General features: G+C 36.0%; 1 protein-coding gene across 3 annotated transcripts; it reads left to right on the top strand.

The window, feature by feature from the left end:
* Nucleotides 1-1256: 1256 nt before the first annotated feature.
* LOC125683340 (long-chain fatty acid transport protein 6-like) lies at nucleotides 1257-12468 on the top strand. Of its 3 annotated transcripts, none has more exons than XM_048924394.2 (11): nucleotides 1257-1372; nucleotides 3109-3502; nucleotides 4088-4198; nucleotides 4649-4861; nucleotides 7520-7675; nucleotides 7779-7903; nucleotides 9462-9653; nucleotides 9863-9962; nucleotides 10183-10387; nucleotides 10772-10869; nucleotides 11810-12468. In XM_048924394.2, exons 2-11 carry the CDS (start codon nucleotides 3133-3135, stop codon nucleotides 12121-12123), a joined length of 1884 nt encoding a protein of 627 aa, XP_048780351.2. In that variant the 5' UTR covers nucleotides 1257-1372; nucleotides 3109-3132; the 3' UTR covers nucleotides 12124-12468. The 3 variants fall into 3 exon arrangements, with proteins under 3 accessions (XP_048780351.2, XP_048780355.2, XP_048780353.2); XM_048924396.2 differs by lacking the exon at nucleotides 1257-1372 and adding an exon at nucleotides 1827-1888; XM_048924398.2 differs by lacking the exon at nucleotides 9462-9653 and having other exon boundaries at nucleotides 1260-1372.
* Nucleotides 12469-20621: the final 8153 nt, after the last annotated feature.

Below are 20621 nucleotides of genomic sequence, written 5' to 3'. Positions count from 1 at the left end.
TTTTAAAAGATCAATCGCAATTATCTTTATTCCTAGAAAACTTTTGGCCTCATATTGTGGCCCCAACCTATCCCCATAGGCTCACAATATAGCATGTTTCAAATGTCACAAGATAAAAAACATGGTATGGAATGCAAGTTATCTATATATATATAATATGAAAGCCCTATTTTAAACAATTCAGAATTCGCGAAAGCTATGTCTCATGAATGAATATATAATTGTATCCACGCGAAAATGAGGTATCGCGAAATAAAAGTAATTTACAGTATTTGAGAACGCAGCTCGATATAGCACATAATCAACGTGAAAAACGCAATCATTTGGTGATAGCATTTAGACAATAAAAAGGATATATAACTTTTAAAAATGTTGTATTACGACGAAAATTTTATATGTACAATTTGTAAAGTGCTAATGTATAATAAAACATACGACATACTTATCTCATGTTATTTTGTTTTTTGTTCGGTGTGTTGATTTTACCAAAGGCGGATCCAGGAATTGCGGTTAGGGGGCGCAATTCTTTGAGGCAGGGAGTCTGGGGGCCGCCTTAAGGCCCCAAGTGGGCCCAGGGGGCAAAGCGCCTGGAAGCTCCTGGATTTTACTGATTTTATAGGGCTTGAATTATATCTCCTATGTAGTCATTTTTACTATTTTCTGTCATTTTTGATAGAGGGAAATCAAAGAAATGATGCAAATTTTAAGGGTTTTTTTTTGTTGTTGAAAAAATGAAAGTTCTCCCAATAATCGTAATTCAATTAATCAAAAGATTTTGTCATTTATTGCTCTTAGAGGGGAAGCAATTATTGCTTCTTATATCGTTTACATTTTTCTAAACAAGAGACCACGCTTACCTTAAATTTGACAATTTTAGGGGACGCGCACCGGCTACGCCCACGCCCCCTTAAATCCGCCACTGTTTACGTCCCTTCAAGATTACATCTCTTAACATTGGTATTGTTTGAATATATGATATCTTTTATGAATATTTTATGGTAAATGATTTTTTCAATAGTTTATATATATATATATATATATATATATATATATATATATATATATATATCCTACTCTTTATATCTTCAAACTACAACCGCTGTCGTATTTTGATCATTCTTCTTAAATATTCATGTACCTCCCTCCTCAGATAAAAAACCAAACATCGGATGTATCTCTGACACAGAAATTCACATGCTGGTTTATCAAAGTAGTCTAATTGTGTAACGTTTTACATCACAAATACGCGTGACACAATCGGCGTGCCATAACGTAGTGTGGCCTGTGTATCAATAACTTTAGACTTTATCAGTGTTTACTAAGCAGCGAAAACCCACAAGATTGCTGCACGTCTACCTGTTCGGAAATTATAGTAAGTACTTTGTTTAATCGATCTAATTATGTTGCCGTATAATCGACAAGTATTGGAACCTAAAATAGTTTTACGAAGCGTGTAAGCATTATACTGTATGTACTTAAAGCGATATCGGAGAAACAAGACCCCCACTTAAGTGACGCACGTGCACAACCTGCAACACCAGCAGTGGTCCTGAATAACTTGTGACCTATCAGTCGACAGCTGTACAAACCACTGTCTCATGTGCGTGCACATTAGGGCTGTGTAGTGCACCGAAAATTTCGGTACAACGCGATTCATGCCATTCGATTCGGCACACTTATTACAAATCCTGGAATTCGGTTCGGTTGGGTTTAGATTTTACATACACAAAAAAAAAATAAAAATATATGGCTTCCGAATGATGTGCAGAACCAATGGGATCACGCGGTCGTCCTTATCTGTAACCGGTAAGAAGACTCGGACGTGGATCTGCGCAAGAATTGCATCAAATCGATGCATTTCTTCGCCGGAAGCTCGCCTGTGGATGAGGTAAAAAAGTCAGAACCGAATCCCTGTATAATGTGTTATGTAGATTTTCACCGCAGATTCAGTTTTGGTATCATTAACGTCTTATTCACTCTAACACATAAATATGTGGAAATTGATAGTATCAGAATACCTTAGATATGTATGATATACACATGTATTAGATGCATTTGAAAGCTCGCGTTTCTACAGGGGTTTCAACACTCGCGTTTAAGATCAGCATTTCGCAAATTCTATGGTCGTTTTAACGATCTAGTTTGCCAATACTATTAGTTCAACTGCTGTATGACGTGTTTCATGCCAATTGTTAGGCCGTTCTTGGCACATTGATTTTGACAACGGATTACTGTGTTTATCTGATCAAGATGCATGACTCACGGCGGGTGTGACCTGTCGACCGGTGATGCTTACTCCTCCGAAACACTTGATCCCATCACAAGTAAATCCAGGGGTCCGTGTTTGCCCAACACTCAATTCTAAATATTTCTTTTAGGAGTTTTGAGATTGATCATCATTCGATATCTTCACCTTTTCATTCAAGACATTCTCTAGTGTGCTTTTCCTGGACAATATGAAGTTGAAAAAATTCTCTATTTTTCGTTTTCTTACAAATCATGCTGTTTATAAGAAAGGGAATTCTATTGAAATTTAATTGGCATATGCTTGATAGAGTAAACTTCGTTGATGTACCTGAATACAAGGTACTTCTACATATGGAAACGTTTGATAAATACCGCTTCATGAAATCTCAAAAATACGATTGCTAATAGAAAGATACGTTAGGAGATTCTGTTCGTTATCTTCACCTTTCACTTTATTGTTTAGGGGTCGAATGCGTCTATTTGCGCACATACCTGTATATTTTTGTACATCTTTATACGTGTGCATGTGTATGGGTTGTGTGGTTATGCCTACATATATGCCAGCGTTTCAACTAACGCTGTGTAAAATTAAAAGAAAGCATCGAGTGTCACAAAAAATTAAAACAAGACACATTGATGGTTCATCCAGTTGTTTTGACGAGTCTTGTTTCAAATATTTGGGGCATTCGATTTTATTCAACGATATTTCAAAGAGGAAACATACCGAAATGAACATTCTATCAAATTATCATCACCTTTGCACGTACTTACAGTTTTTTAATCATTGATACTGTGTATGTACAGGTTTGCAATCGCTACTGTTCATTAAAACACGAACATAAACAATACATTTCCTTCCAGACAGAATACATAGCCTAATACAAGATGCCACTGAAGAGGGACAAACTTTTGATAGGCCTTGGGAGCGTTGCTGGACTGTCTCTTGCAGCATGGCAGACGATGTGTCCCTGGTTGAAGTATGACCTACAGTATCTGAAAATTGCTATGAAAGTTGGAAAACAAATTGGAAAGAATATAGCAAACCAGCGATATGTAATTGAGATGTTTGAGGAAAATGTTGCAAAATTTCCTAAACAGACTATGATAATTTTTGAAGACAAGGAGTACACTTTTGAATTTATGAATGAACAAGCCAAAAAGGTCGCCAACATTGCCTATGAATGGAGGTTTAAGGTTGGAGAGAAAGTGGCCTTGTTAATGCAGAATCACCCAGCTTTCATTTGGACATTTTTAGGTAAACTCAGTTTTGTGTCTATAATCAAGCAAATGTTCTACAAAACACAGAAATAGGCAAAGAGAAATATCGTGAGTGAACTGATTAAAGAGAATGTTCTTGCTATTTAGACGTAATTAGAGTCTTCGTTTTGTCTGTTTGTTTGTTTGTGTGCTTTACGTCCCATCGAGAATTAATTTGTTACTCGTATTGAGACGCCGTCAGCTGTAGGCCAAGTACCACAAATATCTATACTCAGTGCTCAGTCTCGTAGCAATGAAGTTTCTTTAACGTGCCAACGCTTGTCTCGATGCGAGACCTCCGTTTTTTACCTCATGTCTGAAAGACACATGATTTTCACTTCTGAATGCCAAACATTTGCAATTGGCAAAGGATCAATCACTGCATATATTTGTGGCTTGGGTTTGCCGCGGCCAGGGCACAAGTGGTGCTAAAACTTACGACCTCCCCTTTACGAAGTGAAAATGTGAAACTTTTTACAATGATGATAGGATAGAAGTGAAAGTTTTAGTAAGAAATAGTTTATGTCCTACAATTCATCGTAATATGACAATGATCAACAACTATAGTGTTTGGTTATTCCAGGTCTTCAGAAAGTCGGACTAAGTGTGGCTTTCTTAAACCATCATAACAGAGGCACATCTCTTCTGCATACTATCAATGTAAGCCGTACTCGAGCTCTGATCATCGGATCAGGTAAGTTATCCACCATGCGAACTGTGCACGCTGCATGCTATCAATGTAAGCCGTGCTCGAGCTCTGATAATCGGATCGGGTAAGTTATCCCACCTTGCGAACTGTACACGCTGTATTCATCATTATGTATTCATCTCCACACCAAATCATTTAATATCTATCATTTTATCAAGTATTTGAATATGGTTACATGTAAATGTTAAAATGTTTTCTTATAATGATAATAAAATTTATAAAGCGCCTTATATAAAACAAATCACTCCAAGGCGCTTTACAAGGGTAAGAAGAGGACTGCAACAATAAAACAATTAAATGACAGTATGAATAATACCTTGTATCTGTAAAATTATCAATAAAACACAATAATCAAGATTGATAGCTCGTTTGTTTTTAATTTCAAGTCGTTGTGGTTGGTTGATAAAGCTGCAATAACTTGTAAATTTGTTTCAGTGGTAGAGCTGTACAATGCAATTGACGAGATACGTACAGAACTAAACATACCGTTATATATCTGTGGGTACTCCAGCACCAGTGTACCGGATGGTTTCATTTCTTGGGATGATCTCATGCTGACGTCACCAGCGGCTGATATCTGTAAATCCCACAGAAGAGACATCACTCTACGCACACCATGCATCACCATCTTTACATCCGGAACTACAGGTAGCGCTGTTCAATATTCTGTATGTACAACAATAGAGGTTACCCTGTCCAATAGTCAACAAATCACTGTTCTTAGTCCAAATCAGCATGTAAAAAACGATCCAACAATTAGTATGAAACCATAGAATATACATGTACCGTCTAAAGACATAATGTATTTGCAAATAAGATCATTATAACGTCCATGAAAAGTGAAGGTAAGGAATAGTGATCAATCTCACAACTCCTATACGGAATACCAAATAGAGAGTTAGGCACCCCTGGATATACCAGAGGTGGAATCAGGTGTCTAGGAGGAGTAAGCACCGCATTCGACCGATCACATCTTCCGTGAGCCATGTATCTTGATCAAGTAAACAGAGTAATCCGTAGTCAAAATCAGTGTGTTAAAACGTCTTAACTATTGGTATGAAACAAAACAGACACCATTTGACCAAACAACACGTTGTATTGGCAAAGTAGATCGTTATAACGACCATATAATATGCGAAATGCTGACTTCAGACGAGACTGATGAAACCCCTGTAACACGCACTTGTTTGTCAGTAACCTGTTTCAATTTAAAAACTAATCACACTCACAACAAGCTCTTTTGTGTCTAATCAGTGGACAGACATAACACCAGATGCAGGTGATAATTGAATATTGCTCCATGAATATGGGAAGATGACGATGGAGAAGCTGAAGCCATCTCGGTTGTCATAATGTTGAGTTGTTAATATGCCGTTCAGTAACACGTATATCTATGTTCAATAAAATATCTTAATACGAAGCAGATGTGTAAGACTGTTGTGTCTTTTATTTCGAGTTCATTGGGATATGTCGAAACGAACAGTGACGAGGAATGTAGAGGAATCAACTGCTCCAATTAAAGTAATACTCCAGAATCTGATGATAAGAGTGAAACGAAACCTAAATTTGAAAACCTATAATATTCCTAGTCCTTTACAATAAAACAAATTGTTAATTCCATATCAAAGGTAAAGATAACGAACAGTGATCAATCTCATAACTCCTATAAGCAATGCAAAATAGAGAGTTGGGCAAACACGGACCCCTGAATATACCAGAGGTGGGATCGGGTGCCCAGGAGGAGTAAGCATCCCCTGTCGACTGGTCACACCCGCCGTGAGCCCTATATCTTGATCAGGTAAATGGAGTTATCCGTAGTCAAAATCAGTGTGCCAAGAACGGTCTAAAAATCGGCATCTGTTTAAAATCAACTTCAGAGTACTTGTGTATAGAATGAGAATGGTGTTTAAGAATATATGTTTTGGAATGAATTAAATATGAATATTTCCTTTTGTCCATTTTTGTTAAAGAAGCAACTGTCTATGATGTCAAAATGTCTAATCTCTGATTTATCTTGAGGAATGGCCGTTTAAAGTGTTGAAAAGTTGTACCTTTTGACGTATATAGGTCACAGATAACACGTGATTGACTCCTCCATCAATCTCTCCAATCATGTTCTGTGGTTTGTGCAAGGTGATAGAGACAATATATTGGTGACATCAAATGTTACTATAAACAGTAAACAATTTGTGTTTTATAACCAATGAAACTGGCTTCCAATACATGTATACAAAAATCCGCTTACACATAGCTGTAACAATGTTATCATTTTTATGTGTTTTTGGTATCGATATCTTACGTAAGCATACCAAATATAGGCGGGTGTTGTAGAAATACTAAAAAGTTTCACTTTATCACCCTAACTTTATCTTCATTAACTATCGCTGATTTTAAAATCTGCCTTTGTCTTGCACATCTTATACGGATATTGCGCTGATGTGACTAAACCCAATCGATTCGCCCATGAGTTAGTTAAAACCAATCAAACATATCACTCAAATTAACAATATCATGTGAATTCGCAGTTTTTATCAAAACAACATCCAGACAAATTCGTCAGAATGTGGTGGGTATGCTTTACATTCTGAATGGTTTACCCTGTTAAGGTATTACTCTACATCGTCAAAATGGCTGATTTCCTTTTAAAAACATGGATAAAAAATCAATATCAGCAATATCTTACTTTTCCTTTTCCATTTAATTACCTAGCCGAGTAGCTCAGTAGGTTAGAATACCGACTGCTGAACTGTATGTCACAGGTTCGAGTCCAGCAGGGGTTTTAAATTTTTATCCAGATTAGCTTATACTAAAACTGTAGTTTTTGACAAAATAAAATAAATTTGAAAATTTTCAACTTCAAAATATTGTTGTACATATCCACCACTTTTCATCTACATCAAATTTCTCTGGTGTAGCATACCTCCTTAACTGTTAAAGCTACAACAGATGAATAATGACACATAACTTTAATAAGGGAGAAGGCATTCATTTTGGGAAACTTATAAAAACTTCACTTCTCCAGAACCACAATGATACATTTTGACTACGTTCAAACTATCAATTGTGTGTTATTGATAAGTTCTTAATGATAGCTTATACATTGAGGTGGCTTATGGGATGTCTGTTATTTTACGACGCTTCAAGAATTTGTCACTAAATTATTGTGACGGGAACTATTCGGGATTTAAATTAAGTAAGTGACTGGAAGGAGTACTTTGGAAACATGCGTAACAATTTCTAAAATTTTGATATACATGTAGAGGAATGACTTAAGATTTTTTCTCAACTGAATGTATTTGTTTTCAGGCTTACCAAAACCAGTTAACTTCAATCACGAAAAAGCTATTACGATTTCTGGGATGTTGCTTGCTACTGAAGGTACATCGAATGATAGATTGTACACTACAACTCCTCTTTATCACGTGCTGGCCTGTATAGCTTTATTTAGCGTCCTAGAATCAGGTGAGTACACTTTAGTTCATTCATTGAGCATATGAACACTCTCCTTTGTCATACAGTGCTTCTCCTTTTGCGTTCTAACTTGTGATCAATGTTATTTCTGCAGGTGCTACACTGGTTCTCAAAGTTCAGTTTTCTGCTTCCCAGTTTTTTGATGACTGTAGAAAACACAAAGTCACAGTAGCCCAATATGTTGGAGAGCTACCCAGATATTTACTGCATCTTCCTGAGGTACATTTGTTTTAGAATAAAGTGCATACTTTAGAAACACCTTTTACAACATATTCTTAGCAAACATTATTAATTTCACACCCTCAATTAGCTGGGAGCTGAGAATATCACGATAATGATAGGGGAAGACAACGAACATTGATCAATCTCATAACTCCTATAAGCAATACAAAATAAAGAGTTTTGCAAACACGAACTTCTGGATACACCAGAGGTGGGATCAGGTGCATAATTTGAGTAAGCATCCCCTGTCGACTGGTCACATCCGCCTTGATCCCTATATCTTGATCTGGTAGATGGAGAGAACCGTAGTCAAGAATGACCATGATTGGCGTCATAACAGAAACACGTCAGAAGGATTTGACCCAATGATAGGTTGTATTGGCAAATGAAATCGCCACAACGACCATAAAATTTGCGAAATGTCGACCCTATACGAAACTGTTGAAACCCCTGCAACATCAACTATAATGGAATATTGCTACATAGATATGGGAAGATGACGATGGAGAAGCTGAGGTCACCCTTATTAGTTTGCTGTTGACATATATGTTCAATAAAATAACTAAGCATGAAGCAAACGTGGAAGACTTTGCGGTGTTTTTTATTTCAGGTTCACTGTGATTCGGAATGTAAATGAGTATTGTTAATAGATAAAACGTCCTCATTATATCTAAATGTTGTCACAGCAAGATATTATGTCTTCTCATGTACGTGCCCTTGATAAAACTCTACTTCGCGAGAGTATTAAAACAGGCCAGCCAATAAAGGAGCACAATTCGTGTCCATGGGAATTCCAAGAGATCGCTGGAAGACCTGATCATCAATGACTACGAAGATATTGTCAATGAGGAACTCCAGCATCCTTTAATATCAAATATCGAGTATCTACTTATGACTATTTATGATGCTTTTTTCTGCATTATTTATCGCGTTATTCAGAACACAAAAAATACGTGATACTTAACCAAAAATGTAATCAATTTCTAGACTAGTATGGGGAATATATATACACAATGGTATTTGTTGATTATTCAGATGGCATTATGCGTTCATTATCTACGTACCCCTTTACGCAAACAACATACAGATATTCACTACACGGCTTTCACCTAAATGCATGCTATTTGTCATGTGTCAGATATACTGTTTAAAGAGATGTTGTCTCATAGAATCAGAGTGAAAATAAAACGAAGCCAAACATGCCTGTCGTAGAGTTATTCTCACTGAAAGTAGACGTGTTTGATTTTATAATACTTTTAATTATAGTCTGAGGTGTAGTTACAGGGTGTTGATATTTCTTGTTTGTTTTCTTTAAATTAATTTTGTATTTTATTCTGTACACTAAAGCCTAGATGATTATAATCAAAATAATCATGTGATTATTGGAAGTGCATGGTTTTGTACTTTATTCTTTACTTTATATAGCCCATTTTATGGTAATGACAATAATCAAGTGCCATCATCTAGCATATCGTATAGGGTTTTATGTGTTTATTTGTTCTGGAATTTTTTTGCCTCTTGTATTTTAAATTTTGTATTTCGTTTTTGTAATTAGAGCCCTGGTGACGGTAATCATAATATTCGAGTGATGATTGGAAGTGGTTTAAGAGCCGACATATGGGAGAAATTTCAAAAGAGGTTCAGAATTCCCAAGATTGTGGAGGCGTTTTCTGCTACGGAGGGGACGAGTAATTTTTTTAATCCCATTGGAAGAATTGGGTCGTGTGGCAGACTGTCTCCATTCCTGGTATGATCCATACCTATGCGATCAAGTCATATGTAGATTAAAACGTTTTACAAATCTAGGTCTGATTGCTAAGATATTTACGGTCTTTATGGCTAACCGATCGTCTATAAGTTGTTGAATGTAAAAGTCTAGTCCCCAAAGACACAGAATCATACATGTATGTCTGATGGATGTCATCAATATTTATGATGGAAGTTTACTTTTGGCAGAATAGAATAAGTCCAGTCAAGTCCTTCATAGTGCGATATGATCCAAAAACATATTCTCCATTGAGGAATCGGGAAGGGCGATGCATTCCTTGTAATATAGGTATTTTGTGACATTTTATTAGTCGTAAAATAAGATTTTAGTAATGATTATTTTAATGGTATATGTAAAATATGTAACAATATTTACACGAAACTGAAAAAATACAACAATGAGAACATACTTCATGAAATCATAATTCAAGCAACCCATGAAATTTTCAAAACTTAAAAGACAGAAAAATTAAATGGTACTGATGTGAATATCATGAATGATTCAATAGGTGAGCCTGGTCTCCTGATTGGAGGGATTCCGAACAAAACAGTGATTGATGACGGATTTTACGCCGGCGACAAGACCGCAAGCGAGAGGAAATGTGTCAGGAATGCGTTTGAAGAGGGAGATGTGTTCTTTAATTTTGGGGATTTGCTGTATCTAGACAAAGATTATTTCATGTATTTCAAGGATCGAGTGGGAGACACCTTCAGGTTAGTGTAGGTTTAAAGATCAAACACTTGGAATATATTCTTCGAAAGGGTTTGATATTTTCTCTAATTTTTTATCTAAATGTTTCTCTGTATTTTGAATAAAATTGTGTTCATTTCACTCGATATTTTCATCTGGTGTCTGTGTTGATATTGCACTCAATCTTTAAATCAGTTTTGTTTGTTTACACTTCACTTGCTATCTTACTTTGCTGTGTTTGTTTACACTTCATTAGATATCTTTCTTTGTTTTGTTTGTTTACACTTCACTTGATATCTTACTTTGTTTGTTCACACTTCATTTGATATCTTACTTTGTTTGTTTACACTTCACTTCATATCTTACTTTGCTCAGTTTGTTTACGTTTCACTCCATTTTGTGATTAGGTGGAAAGGTGAAAATGTGTCAACAAATGAAGTAGCCAATGTTTTAACAGAACTACCATTCATACAAGACGCTAATGTGTACGGAGTAGAAATCCCAGGCAAGTAAATCCGAAAATAATTAGATCCTATCCTTGTAATAAATATCCTTCCAAATAGTAAATAGTAGTTTTTGAAGGTGAACGTGATCTTTTCTGAAAATGAACTGGTTATCAGGCAAACGGGGGAATCCGTAGTCAAAATCAGCATATAAGAAAAGAGCGACGTAATAATTGGTATGATAAAAGCCAGAAAACATTTGACACAATGACATGCTGTTTTGGCAAACTCGATCGTTATAATGACGATGTAATTTTCAAACTGCTGACTTTAAAACTTTTAAAATCCCTGTAACATTATCTTATTTTTCAATAGGTTGTATCGATTTAAAAACTGGTCATACACAGAACATGCTCCTGTGTATCAAATCATTTGAGAGACATAAACACTATAAAATCATGTAGGTATAACGGATTGATTGATTGAATATTGTTTAAAGTCCCTCTCGAGAATATATCACACATATGAAGACGTCACCACTGCCGGTGAAGGGCTGCAAAATTTAGGCCTATGCTCGGCGCTTACGGCCTTTGAGCAGGAAGGGATCTTTATCGTGCCACACCTGCTGTGTCACGGGACCTCGGTTTTTGCGGTCTTATCCGAAGGACCGTCCCATTTAGTCACCTTCTACGACAAGCAAGGGGTACTGAGAACCTATTCTAACCCGGTTCACCACGGGGTAGGTATAATTGAAATTTGCTACATAAGTATATGAAGCTACATGGAAATTTGCGACATAAGTATATGATGCTGTATGTAACAATGGGGAACATGATGTTATCTTGTTTACAAAAAATCACATTATTAGTTTGCTTTTCATCACTTGATATAAGATGAATTCCAAACAAAAATCCAAGCTGTTTTTGAAAAATAAAGTATCTTGCTCAGATGATAAAATGTGTTCCAAACAAAATTGAATGATTCCAAGTTTGTATGATGTAGATGCTGATGGCCGGGCTGGGATGGCAGGCATATTACTGAAGGAAGGGAGAAAATTCAAAGCCGATATGTTATCTGAAATATATCAACACTGTAAGAAAAACCTACCAAATTACGCCCAGCCACTTTTTCTCCGACTTATCAAGGAAATGCCGCTGACCACAACCCACAAACAGAAGAAGGGGGAGTATGTAAAAGAAGGATTTAATCCTTCCATCATACGAGATCCATTGTTTCGCATTTCACCGGAAACTAAAACATATGTTCCCCTCACCATGGATAACATTGGTACGTTTTTGTCCAAATCGCGATTATGATGTAACGGATAGTCTTGGAATCTGGTAGGCAATATACATTGTGTTGGTGGTTTCCTATGCTGTTCAATTTGACCAGCGTTATTCTACAAAAAACATTAGTACTTTTAACATTATTCAAGAAGGTGAAATGATACTTATATAAGCATAGAACTAGATCAACCTGTTAAGTGTTGCTATATGTAAATAATATTACCTAAATCGTCGAGCGGTCTAGCGTGCTGGACGCTCGCTGCTAGGATATTTAGTTCCGCAGATCGTGAGTTCAACCCTGGGCAGGAGCGGAAGTGGGAATCCATATAATTATGAATTTCTCTATGCTTTATGATAAAATATTTCTTTACTTAGGACAGTTATTATTTATTAAAGAGTTCATTGATATATATATATATATATATATATATATATATATATATATACTTATTCAGGCAAACGGTTATAAAGACCATGCTGACTTTAAACGGGAGTGTTGAAAATTATGTAACATGAACTTCTTTGTTAGTAACCTGTCTCGAACGGAAAACTGATCATATGCAGAAGAAGCTCTTGCGTATCGAATCAGTTGAGAGACATAAACACCATATAATAACTATAATGAAAATTATATAATATCTTATATCAAAAAAATTACTCTAAGGCGCTTTGCAAGGGTAAGAAGAGGAATGCAAAAATAAAACACAATGAAATGAAATTAAATGACAGTATGACATAAGATCTTATATATCTGTACGATTATCAAAATAAGACTATAATTAAGATAGCTAAAGGTTGTGTTGGTGTTTGACAGTTAAAATCAGTCATAAATTATACATATTAGAATCTAAAAAGCTAATCGATGAAAACGAGTTTTAAGACTCTTTTTGAAACTTTCAAGAGACGTTGAGTTCTTGATGTCATCTGGATGGTCATTCTAGAGATGTGCTGCTCCCCAACTGAGTTGACGTTGTCTGTACATGTATTTTGGTCTGATCTTTGGCACCACAAGTAGCGACGTCGATTCTGACCGTAATGGTCGACTTGGCTTGTATACATTTAAAAGACTTGCGATGTATGGCGGAACAGATCCATGGAAGGGACGATATGTACACGTCAAATTCTTGAATTAGGGTCAATAGAGGAGAAGCCAATGGAGTTCCACCAGAATCGGAAATGTGTGTTCCCGTTTCGGCGACCTCGTATTTAAACGAGCAGCAGTTGTCTGCACCAGCCAGTCAAATGTTTTTCCCAACTGCAAAATATATACAGTTTCCATAATCAAATTTAGATGTTACAGAAGCCTTTACCGGAGTTTTATAAGCTTCATTTGTTAAGTATCGTCTTATCCGCCCGATATCAAAACTCTGATGGTGACAATTTGACGACTGACAACAATTGTTTTTCCATTGTAAGATGGTAATCGAAAAATATGCCTACATTTTTAACGCATGTTGTACTCTTGATAATATGGTCCCCCAACTTGAGATGTAGCGTAGGGGCGCAGTCTAAAATAACATCGTGATGCAATTTTATCTACAAGCCGTTAACCTTATAATTGGCTTTTTAGTTGTTAAATCTAATCTGTTTATGAAATGGTTAAGAAACTGTTTTGAAACCTTCTCGCTTGAGGTCTCATATGACGTCACAGATAATGGTGCATTCAATATCGAAAAAAAGTATGCATATCGTAAGATTTGACTTTCATCACTTTCAAACTCGAAAACTACGTAAAATATTTCAATTAAAACACATTTAGAGTAGATTTAGGCATGAAAAGAATTAAATTTGCTGCATAAAGAACAAGAGGCCCATTGTCCACATCGTTCACCTAAATCACCTTGGCCCGTATTTAAAGATTTTCCATATATATTCGCATGTAAAACTCTGATCTCTATTATGGCCCCAATCTACCACAGGGACCATGGTTTTTACAAACTTGAATCTGCATTATGATAAGAAGCTGTCAGGTAAATGTAATCATCTCTGGCCCAATGGTTCTGGGGAAGAAATTTTTAAAAATGTTTCCCAGTATATTTGTATGTAAAACTTTGACCCCCTATTGTGGCCCCACCTTACCCCTATGACCATGATTAAAAACACTTATTTCTGCATTATGTCAGAAAGCTTTCATGTAAATGTTAAAGGGGAAGGCAACCCAATTTTTTTCTACATGATAAATGATAGGATTAATTATATAATAAATATTTGTCATACTATTCTGTTGATAGACGGCCTAGAAAAGCTTCAGTACTAATTTTAAAACGTTAAGAATTGAAATTCCCGCCATCTATAGAGGCTGTCATGATATGGAACTCTTTTGTATTCAAAACCACAAAAATCAATAATTTTGACGTCACACTGTTTGTTCCAGTTTTGATGAGATTCTAAGATCATCAAAGATGTGCATGTGGTAGATTTTACGAATAAATAGGTTGATGCCTTCCTGTAAAGCAGATAAATACACTAATGCGAAGGGGGAATGTAAAAAAAAAAAAGGGTTTTTTTTCTCAAAATTCCTGACCCAACCAAATATCTGAAAATAAAAAGACTAGTATGTGAACTGTGGATCCATTATTTGCGTAATGACAAGTCAAGGATCGAGACATTTGCATGAAGAAACGTGTACCGTCTGCCTGTTCTGCGACTCCAATGAACGTCTTCTTTTCTTAATTTCCTCTTGCGGAAGAATGGGCTCAAATTTATACGGCTCCAAACTTAACGGTTCGTGACTTGTCATGTTTACAGTGCCGGTATTATAGAGCCAGACTTTCCCCCAGAGCCAGCCTTCCCCCCTGCGGAATCTGGCTCTAGAGTGAGCCTTCTCCCGGTAGGTCTCGCTCTAGAGTGAGCCTCCCCCCAGCATACTTACTCTAGAATAAACCTTACTCCCAGGGGAAAGACTCACCCTAGAGCCATAAAACCCTCTTGAAGTCTCGCTCTAGAGGGACGCCCCCGCTTTCATCCCCTCCTGCGCAAACTATGAAATAAATTTTAGTTTATCTGACAGGGATTACTTACCTACCTATACCTACCTACCTTTACCTACCTACCAACCAACCAACCTACCTACCTACCTACCTACATCTCTACTTACCTACCAACCTACCTGAAGTTGTACAAGTTTAATAGCATAACCGATATTTGTAAGCAGATGAGAAGAAACATAAATTTGAAATTTCCTCATTTCATTTTTCAATCTTCTAAAACTAACCAAGGCATAGGTATTGTGTGGGATAAAGTTCAAGGTATATGGGTCAAACAAAATGACTTACCGTATTGATTCCAATGTGTCTTATCCACCGTTTTCTTCTCTTGAGTTTAATGAACGACTTAAGCTAAATCATTTAATGCCCTTCTGAAAAAGGTCTTGGTATCTAAACAATTTCCATAAAGTGATAGTAGTTTACCAGGAATAAATGAAGGGGGAAGTCCTGCTATGGGGGGAAGTCTGACTCTATAACTAGTGATAGAGTAGGTCTTCCCATGGGGAATTCTGGCTCTAGAGTGAGACTTCCCCGGGGGTTCTCCTGCTCTAGAGGAAGCCTTCCCCCAGGGGGAATTCACTGGGACATATGGAATCGACATAAGAGTACATATTTGCATTACCGTTGAATGAAAGATGAATATGACGAACAGTGATCAATTTCAAAACTCGTATTAGTAATACAAAATAGAGAGTTGGGCAAACACGGACCCCTGGAAATACCAAAGGTGGTATCAAGTGCTAGGAGTAAGCCTTCCCTGTCGACCGGTCACACCCGCCGTGAGTCCTATATCTTGATCAGGTAAATGGCGTTATCTGTAGTAAAAATCAGTTGGAAACACATCAGACAGTATTTGACCCAATAAAAGGTCGTATTGGAAACCAAAAAAAAAATTGCGAAATGCGTGCTGACTTTAAAAGAGGCTGTTGAAATCCCTGCAACATCAACTTGTTTAACAAATAGCCTGCCTCGATTTAAAAACCGATTATATGCAGGATAAGCTTTTGTGTATTGAATCAGCTGAGAGATATAAAGGCCATGTGCAGTTAATAATGGAATATTGCTGCATAAATATGGAAAGTTGACGATGGAGAAACTGAAATCCCGTTTGACATATCTTTCATACACCATGAATTAAAACTTTATTCATGCAACAAATCAGAGATTTAATTCATGTGGTGTAGTACAATGTATGTAGAAATTTCCGTATTCGCAGATCTGTGTAGAGAGCTCTATCATAGTCTCTGATATTAATAGAAGCAAGCATCAACTGTAACCTATATTGTTATATATATATATAAATTTATATATAATTATATATACGTACGTACACACACACACACACACACACACACACACACACACACACACACACACACACACACATATATATATATATATATATATATATATATATATATGCATATGTTATTTTGTGAATCTATTAAACGAATCGAATTGTTACACATTGAGTTGCTGTGACTTTTTATTATCAATAACAGTATCATAATATCCAATATATTTCTTACCGACTTGGGAATCACAAATTGTCATATGTGGAGCACCAACTCCTCCAACATTTCCAAATCTCATTGTCTCAAACATGCACACCTCTGTGAAATGTAGGTTGTCACGATTCTTCATGGAAGGATGCGTCATGCCTAAAACGGACATGAAAGGTGAAGACAACGAACAGTGATCAATCTCATAACTCCTATAAGCAATACAAAATAGATAGTTGCGCAAACACGGACCCCTGGACACACCAGAGGTGGGATCAGTTGCCTACGAGGAGTAAGCATCTCCTGTTGACCGGTCACACCCACTGTGAGCCCTATATCTTGATCAGGTAAACGGAGTTATCCGCAATCAAAATCAGTGTACATGTGCCAAGAACGGTCTAACAATCAGTATGAAACATGTCAGACAGTATTTGACCCAATGATAGGTTGTATTGACGAACTAGATCGTTATAACGACCATAGAATTTGCGAAATGCTGACTTCGATCGAGACTGCTGAAACACCTGTACCATCAACTTGTTAGTCAGTAGCTTGCCTGGATTTAAAAACTGACTATACGCAGAACAAGCTCTTGCGTATCGAATCAGTTGAGAGATCACACCATATGCAGGTGATAATGGAATATTGCTACATAAATATGGGAAGTTGACGATGGAGAAACTGAAATCACCCCGTTTGTCATACAGTTGAGTTGTTTGTTTGCCGTTAATGTCTACTTTCAATAAAATATCTAACTATGAAGCAGAAGTGGACGACTCTGTGGTGTCTTTTATTTCGAGCTCACATGGATGTATCGAATCGACATATGAATGAAAGTTATTATTGTTAATAGACAAAACGTCGTCGATATATCTAAATGTCGAAGTGAAGGCCACAGCAAGGTATTTTTTTTTTCACGCGTATAAGTTTTTGAATAAATTCTGCTTCATATGAATATAGAAACAGGTCAGCTAAGAAAGGAACACAATTCGTGCCCATGGTAATTCCAAAAGACTGTTGGAAGACCTGATCACGACTTGCAAAGATAACTCGATTACATCTGCAAGATGAATACTTCTGATACAATGTAAAACTTATACGGTACCAATTTTGATGCACCAGATGCGCATTTCGACAAATAATGTCTCTTCAGTGATGCTCAACCGAAATGTTTGAAATCCGAAATAACTATGAAGTTTTAGAGCTAAATATAGCCAAAAACAGCGTGCCAAAAAAAGTGGAGCCAAAGTCGTCCAAGGATAAGAACTATGCATGAGGGAGATCATCCTTAATTTGGAAATGAATTTCTAAATTTTATAACAGCAATTAAATATACATCCATATTTTCAAGCTAGTAACGAAGTACTTGGCTACTGGGCTGTAGAGACCTTCGGGGACTAACATTCCACCAGCAGGGGCCTCGACCCAGGGGTCATAATGTAAAACTTATACGGTACCAATTTTGATGCACCAGATGCGCATTTCGACAAATAATGTCTCTTCAGTGATGCTCAACCGAAATGTTTGAAATCCGAAATAACTATGAAGTTTTAGAGCTAAATATAGTCAAAAACAGCGTGCCAAAAAAGTGGAGCAAAACAATCTAATGCCTCGTTCACACGAAGAATTTGATTCGCATTAAACGTAAGTTAATGCGAATTAAATCTGAACCGCGTTCACACGGAGATTTTAAAATGCGCATTACTTTACTTCAAATTAAAATTTACGTCGCGATTTAATACGAATTAACAAATTTGGGTCACATGCATCATACCCGTGGTCAGCTATATATATTAATGTTAGATTTGTGCGAAAAACTAATCAAAATGATAATAATAACTAAAACCATGTACAAACAGCATGTCATTAGATAATGTCAGACGTAAATCTGTGCTAAATTTACATAGACATAATGAGCAATACATATGGAAGGAATTGTTTTTAAATAAGACAAAAAATGTTTTACATTAGTGATAATATGATTTTCTTTTTTATATTTTTTAAAACAAATATGCTGCTCATTGTTAAAGGCTTTTTATACCATACGACGTCATAGTAGACTTATAATACGTATTAGTAATTAAAATTTACGTCACATCAATATTCAGTGGAATGGTGAAAGAGACGTTCCGATGTTTTTTAAACTGGGCTCATGAAGAAGCAATATATTGTCTAGAATGAATGTTGGTCGTCAGAGGAAATAACAAGTTATTTCTTGGGAACATATAAAAACAAACACGACAAAACTCCTCGTGTGTAGATCAGTTACACAGGCCTGGTGTTTTGAACAATAAATTCTGTATCTACCCAATATTCATAAAAATATAGATCTATAAAGATAATAATATAGTCAATCCTTTAATTCATTTCCTGCACCCTTTAATATTCATTAAAATATCTATAAAATTAATTTTCAATAACATAGTCTATTCTATTATTTCGCGCACCCTTTAATAGAGATGCATACGAATTTAATGCGCATTAGTTTACTTCGCATTAAATATTACCGCCGTGTGAACGCTGTTTAATTCGAATTAATTTAATGCGCATTATTTTACTTCGCATCAAATTTAATGCGAAGAAAAATTTAATGTGCATCCGTGTGAACGAGGCATAATTTTGACATCATTCGACTTAGAATTCAGAATACACATACGCCATTCTTACCAACAATTATGTCAATTTCCTCCTGACACTTGGATTGGATTTCCGGATGCTTGGTCATGAAGTATACAAACCAGTCCATGGTAAATCTGGTACCCCGGCTATATTGTGTGTTTTGTTTGTTTGTTTGTTTTTTAAAGAAAATTCGGACCCCTGAGATAACCAAAACCGGCATCTGATGTCGAGGCTGAGAAAGCATCATTGTAGCAAAAGCAAAATTATTTGTGTGTGTGTTCGTGAAACATTGGTAAACAATCAATAATCTGTCCTAATTCTCCTCGCAGCAATATCATTTTACTTAAGACAAAGCATACAAAACCATAATAACTGTAATTCATTTATCATAGCAATTTATGCTATATCTACTATTGATAACTGCAGAGTTCCTTTAATCCATTTAGTATAGTACTGTCTGATATACACACATCAAAATGCTCTTATTTAAGTCTTTGTAGATAATGTATTCGATTATACATTTGTTTGTCTTTTGCGCCTTTTGTGGTGTGTAATTTATTAGAATGCATTCTTACTGCTTGACTCCTAATCTTCAAATAGTTTTTTGTCTCAAATTAGAAAAAAAACCAGATCATAACCTGGTTCAAAAGTGTTCACATGTTGTTTGAATTTTGCTCGAATTATATCCAACATTCCAGTCATATTGCTGGTCATTCTCTTCCATTTACTCAAACTATACCAATTATCTGTTAACTTGAAATATCTAAATATTCAGTTCGCTTCAATTCAGAAGTTTGTTTTTGGTATCAAAACAAATTATTCACATTTCTATTTTTATCAAAACATAGGTAATTTTATTGTCATTGGAAAGCAGTCACTATCACATATACTTGTGTAGTTCACTTTGTATCATAAAAAGTTAATGTACTGTATAAAGGGCTATTTTCGCCACGTGTTTGTTTCGCCATTCTATCCATGCAAACAGTTTTACCCCATTTTGAAATCGCACTGACACCATTGTGTTGTAAGTTCTGAACATAGGCCTAAATTTTGCAACCCTTAACCGGCAATGGTGACGTCTCCATATGAGTGAAAAATTCTCGAGTAGGACGTTAAACAATATACAATCAATCAATATAATCTCAAATAGTTAAGTTGAAAATTTTCACAAATTAAAAGCAATTGAATGCGAGATTAAATTTGCGAAGAAGAAAAAAACATGAATGCAGTTGACTATACAAAATAATGTTTGTCATCTATTCATGATTTACTTTGCAGGTACCAAGGAGAGTGAGAGAATGAGCAACATCTATTGTCAAGCCAAATGAAAAAGAGAGACCCAAGCAATCGACGTTGTTTCAAACATCCCAAATTGAGGCTTTCCATAGTACAATTAGTCACTTCGCTCCAAAGATAACTT

This window comes from Ostrea edulis, chromosome 6 (assembly GCF_947568905.1).
Source record: "Ostrea edulis chromosome 6, xbOstEdul1.1, whole genome shotgun sequence".
Lineage (NCBI taxonomy): Eukaryota > Metazoa > Mollusca > Bivalvia > Ostreida > Ostreidae > Ostrea > Ostrea edulis.
Note: the sequence above shows the minus strand (reverse complement) of the source record. Positions and strands in the feature narration are given on the sequence as shown.

Bases quoted from the DNA above. Each gene is read 5' to 3' on its own strand.
- LOC125683340 (XM_048924394.2), top strand. From the start codon at position 3,133: ATGCCACTGAAGAGGGACAAACTTTTGATAGGCCTTGGGAGCGTTGCT. The intron at 9,654-9,862 runs GTATGATCCATA...TACTTTTGGCAG, and splicing joins GCAGACTGTCTCCATTCCTG to AATAGAATAAGTCCAGTCAA. The intron at 10,388-10,771 runs GTTAGTGTAGGT...TTTTGTGATTAG, and splicing joins CGAGTGGGAGACACCTTCAG to GTGGAAAGGTGAAAATGTGT.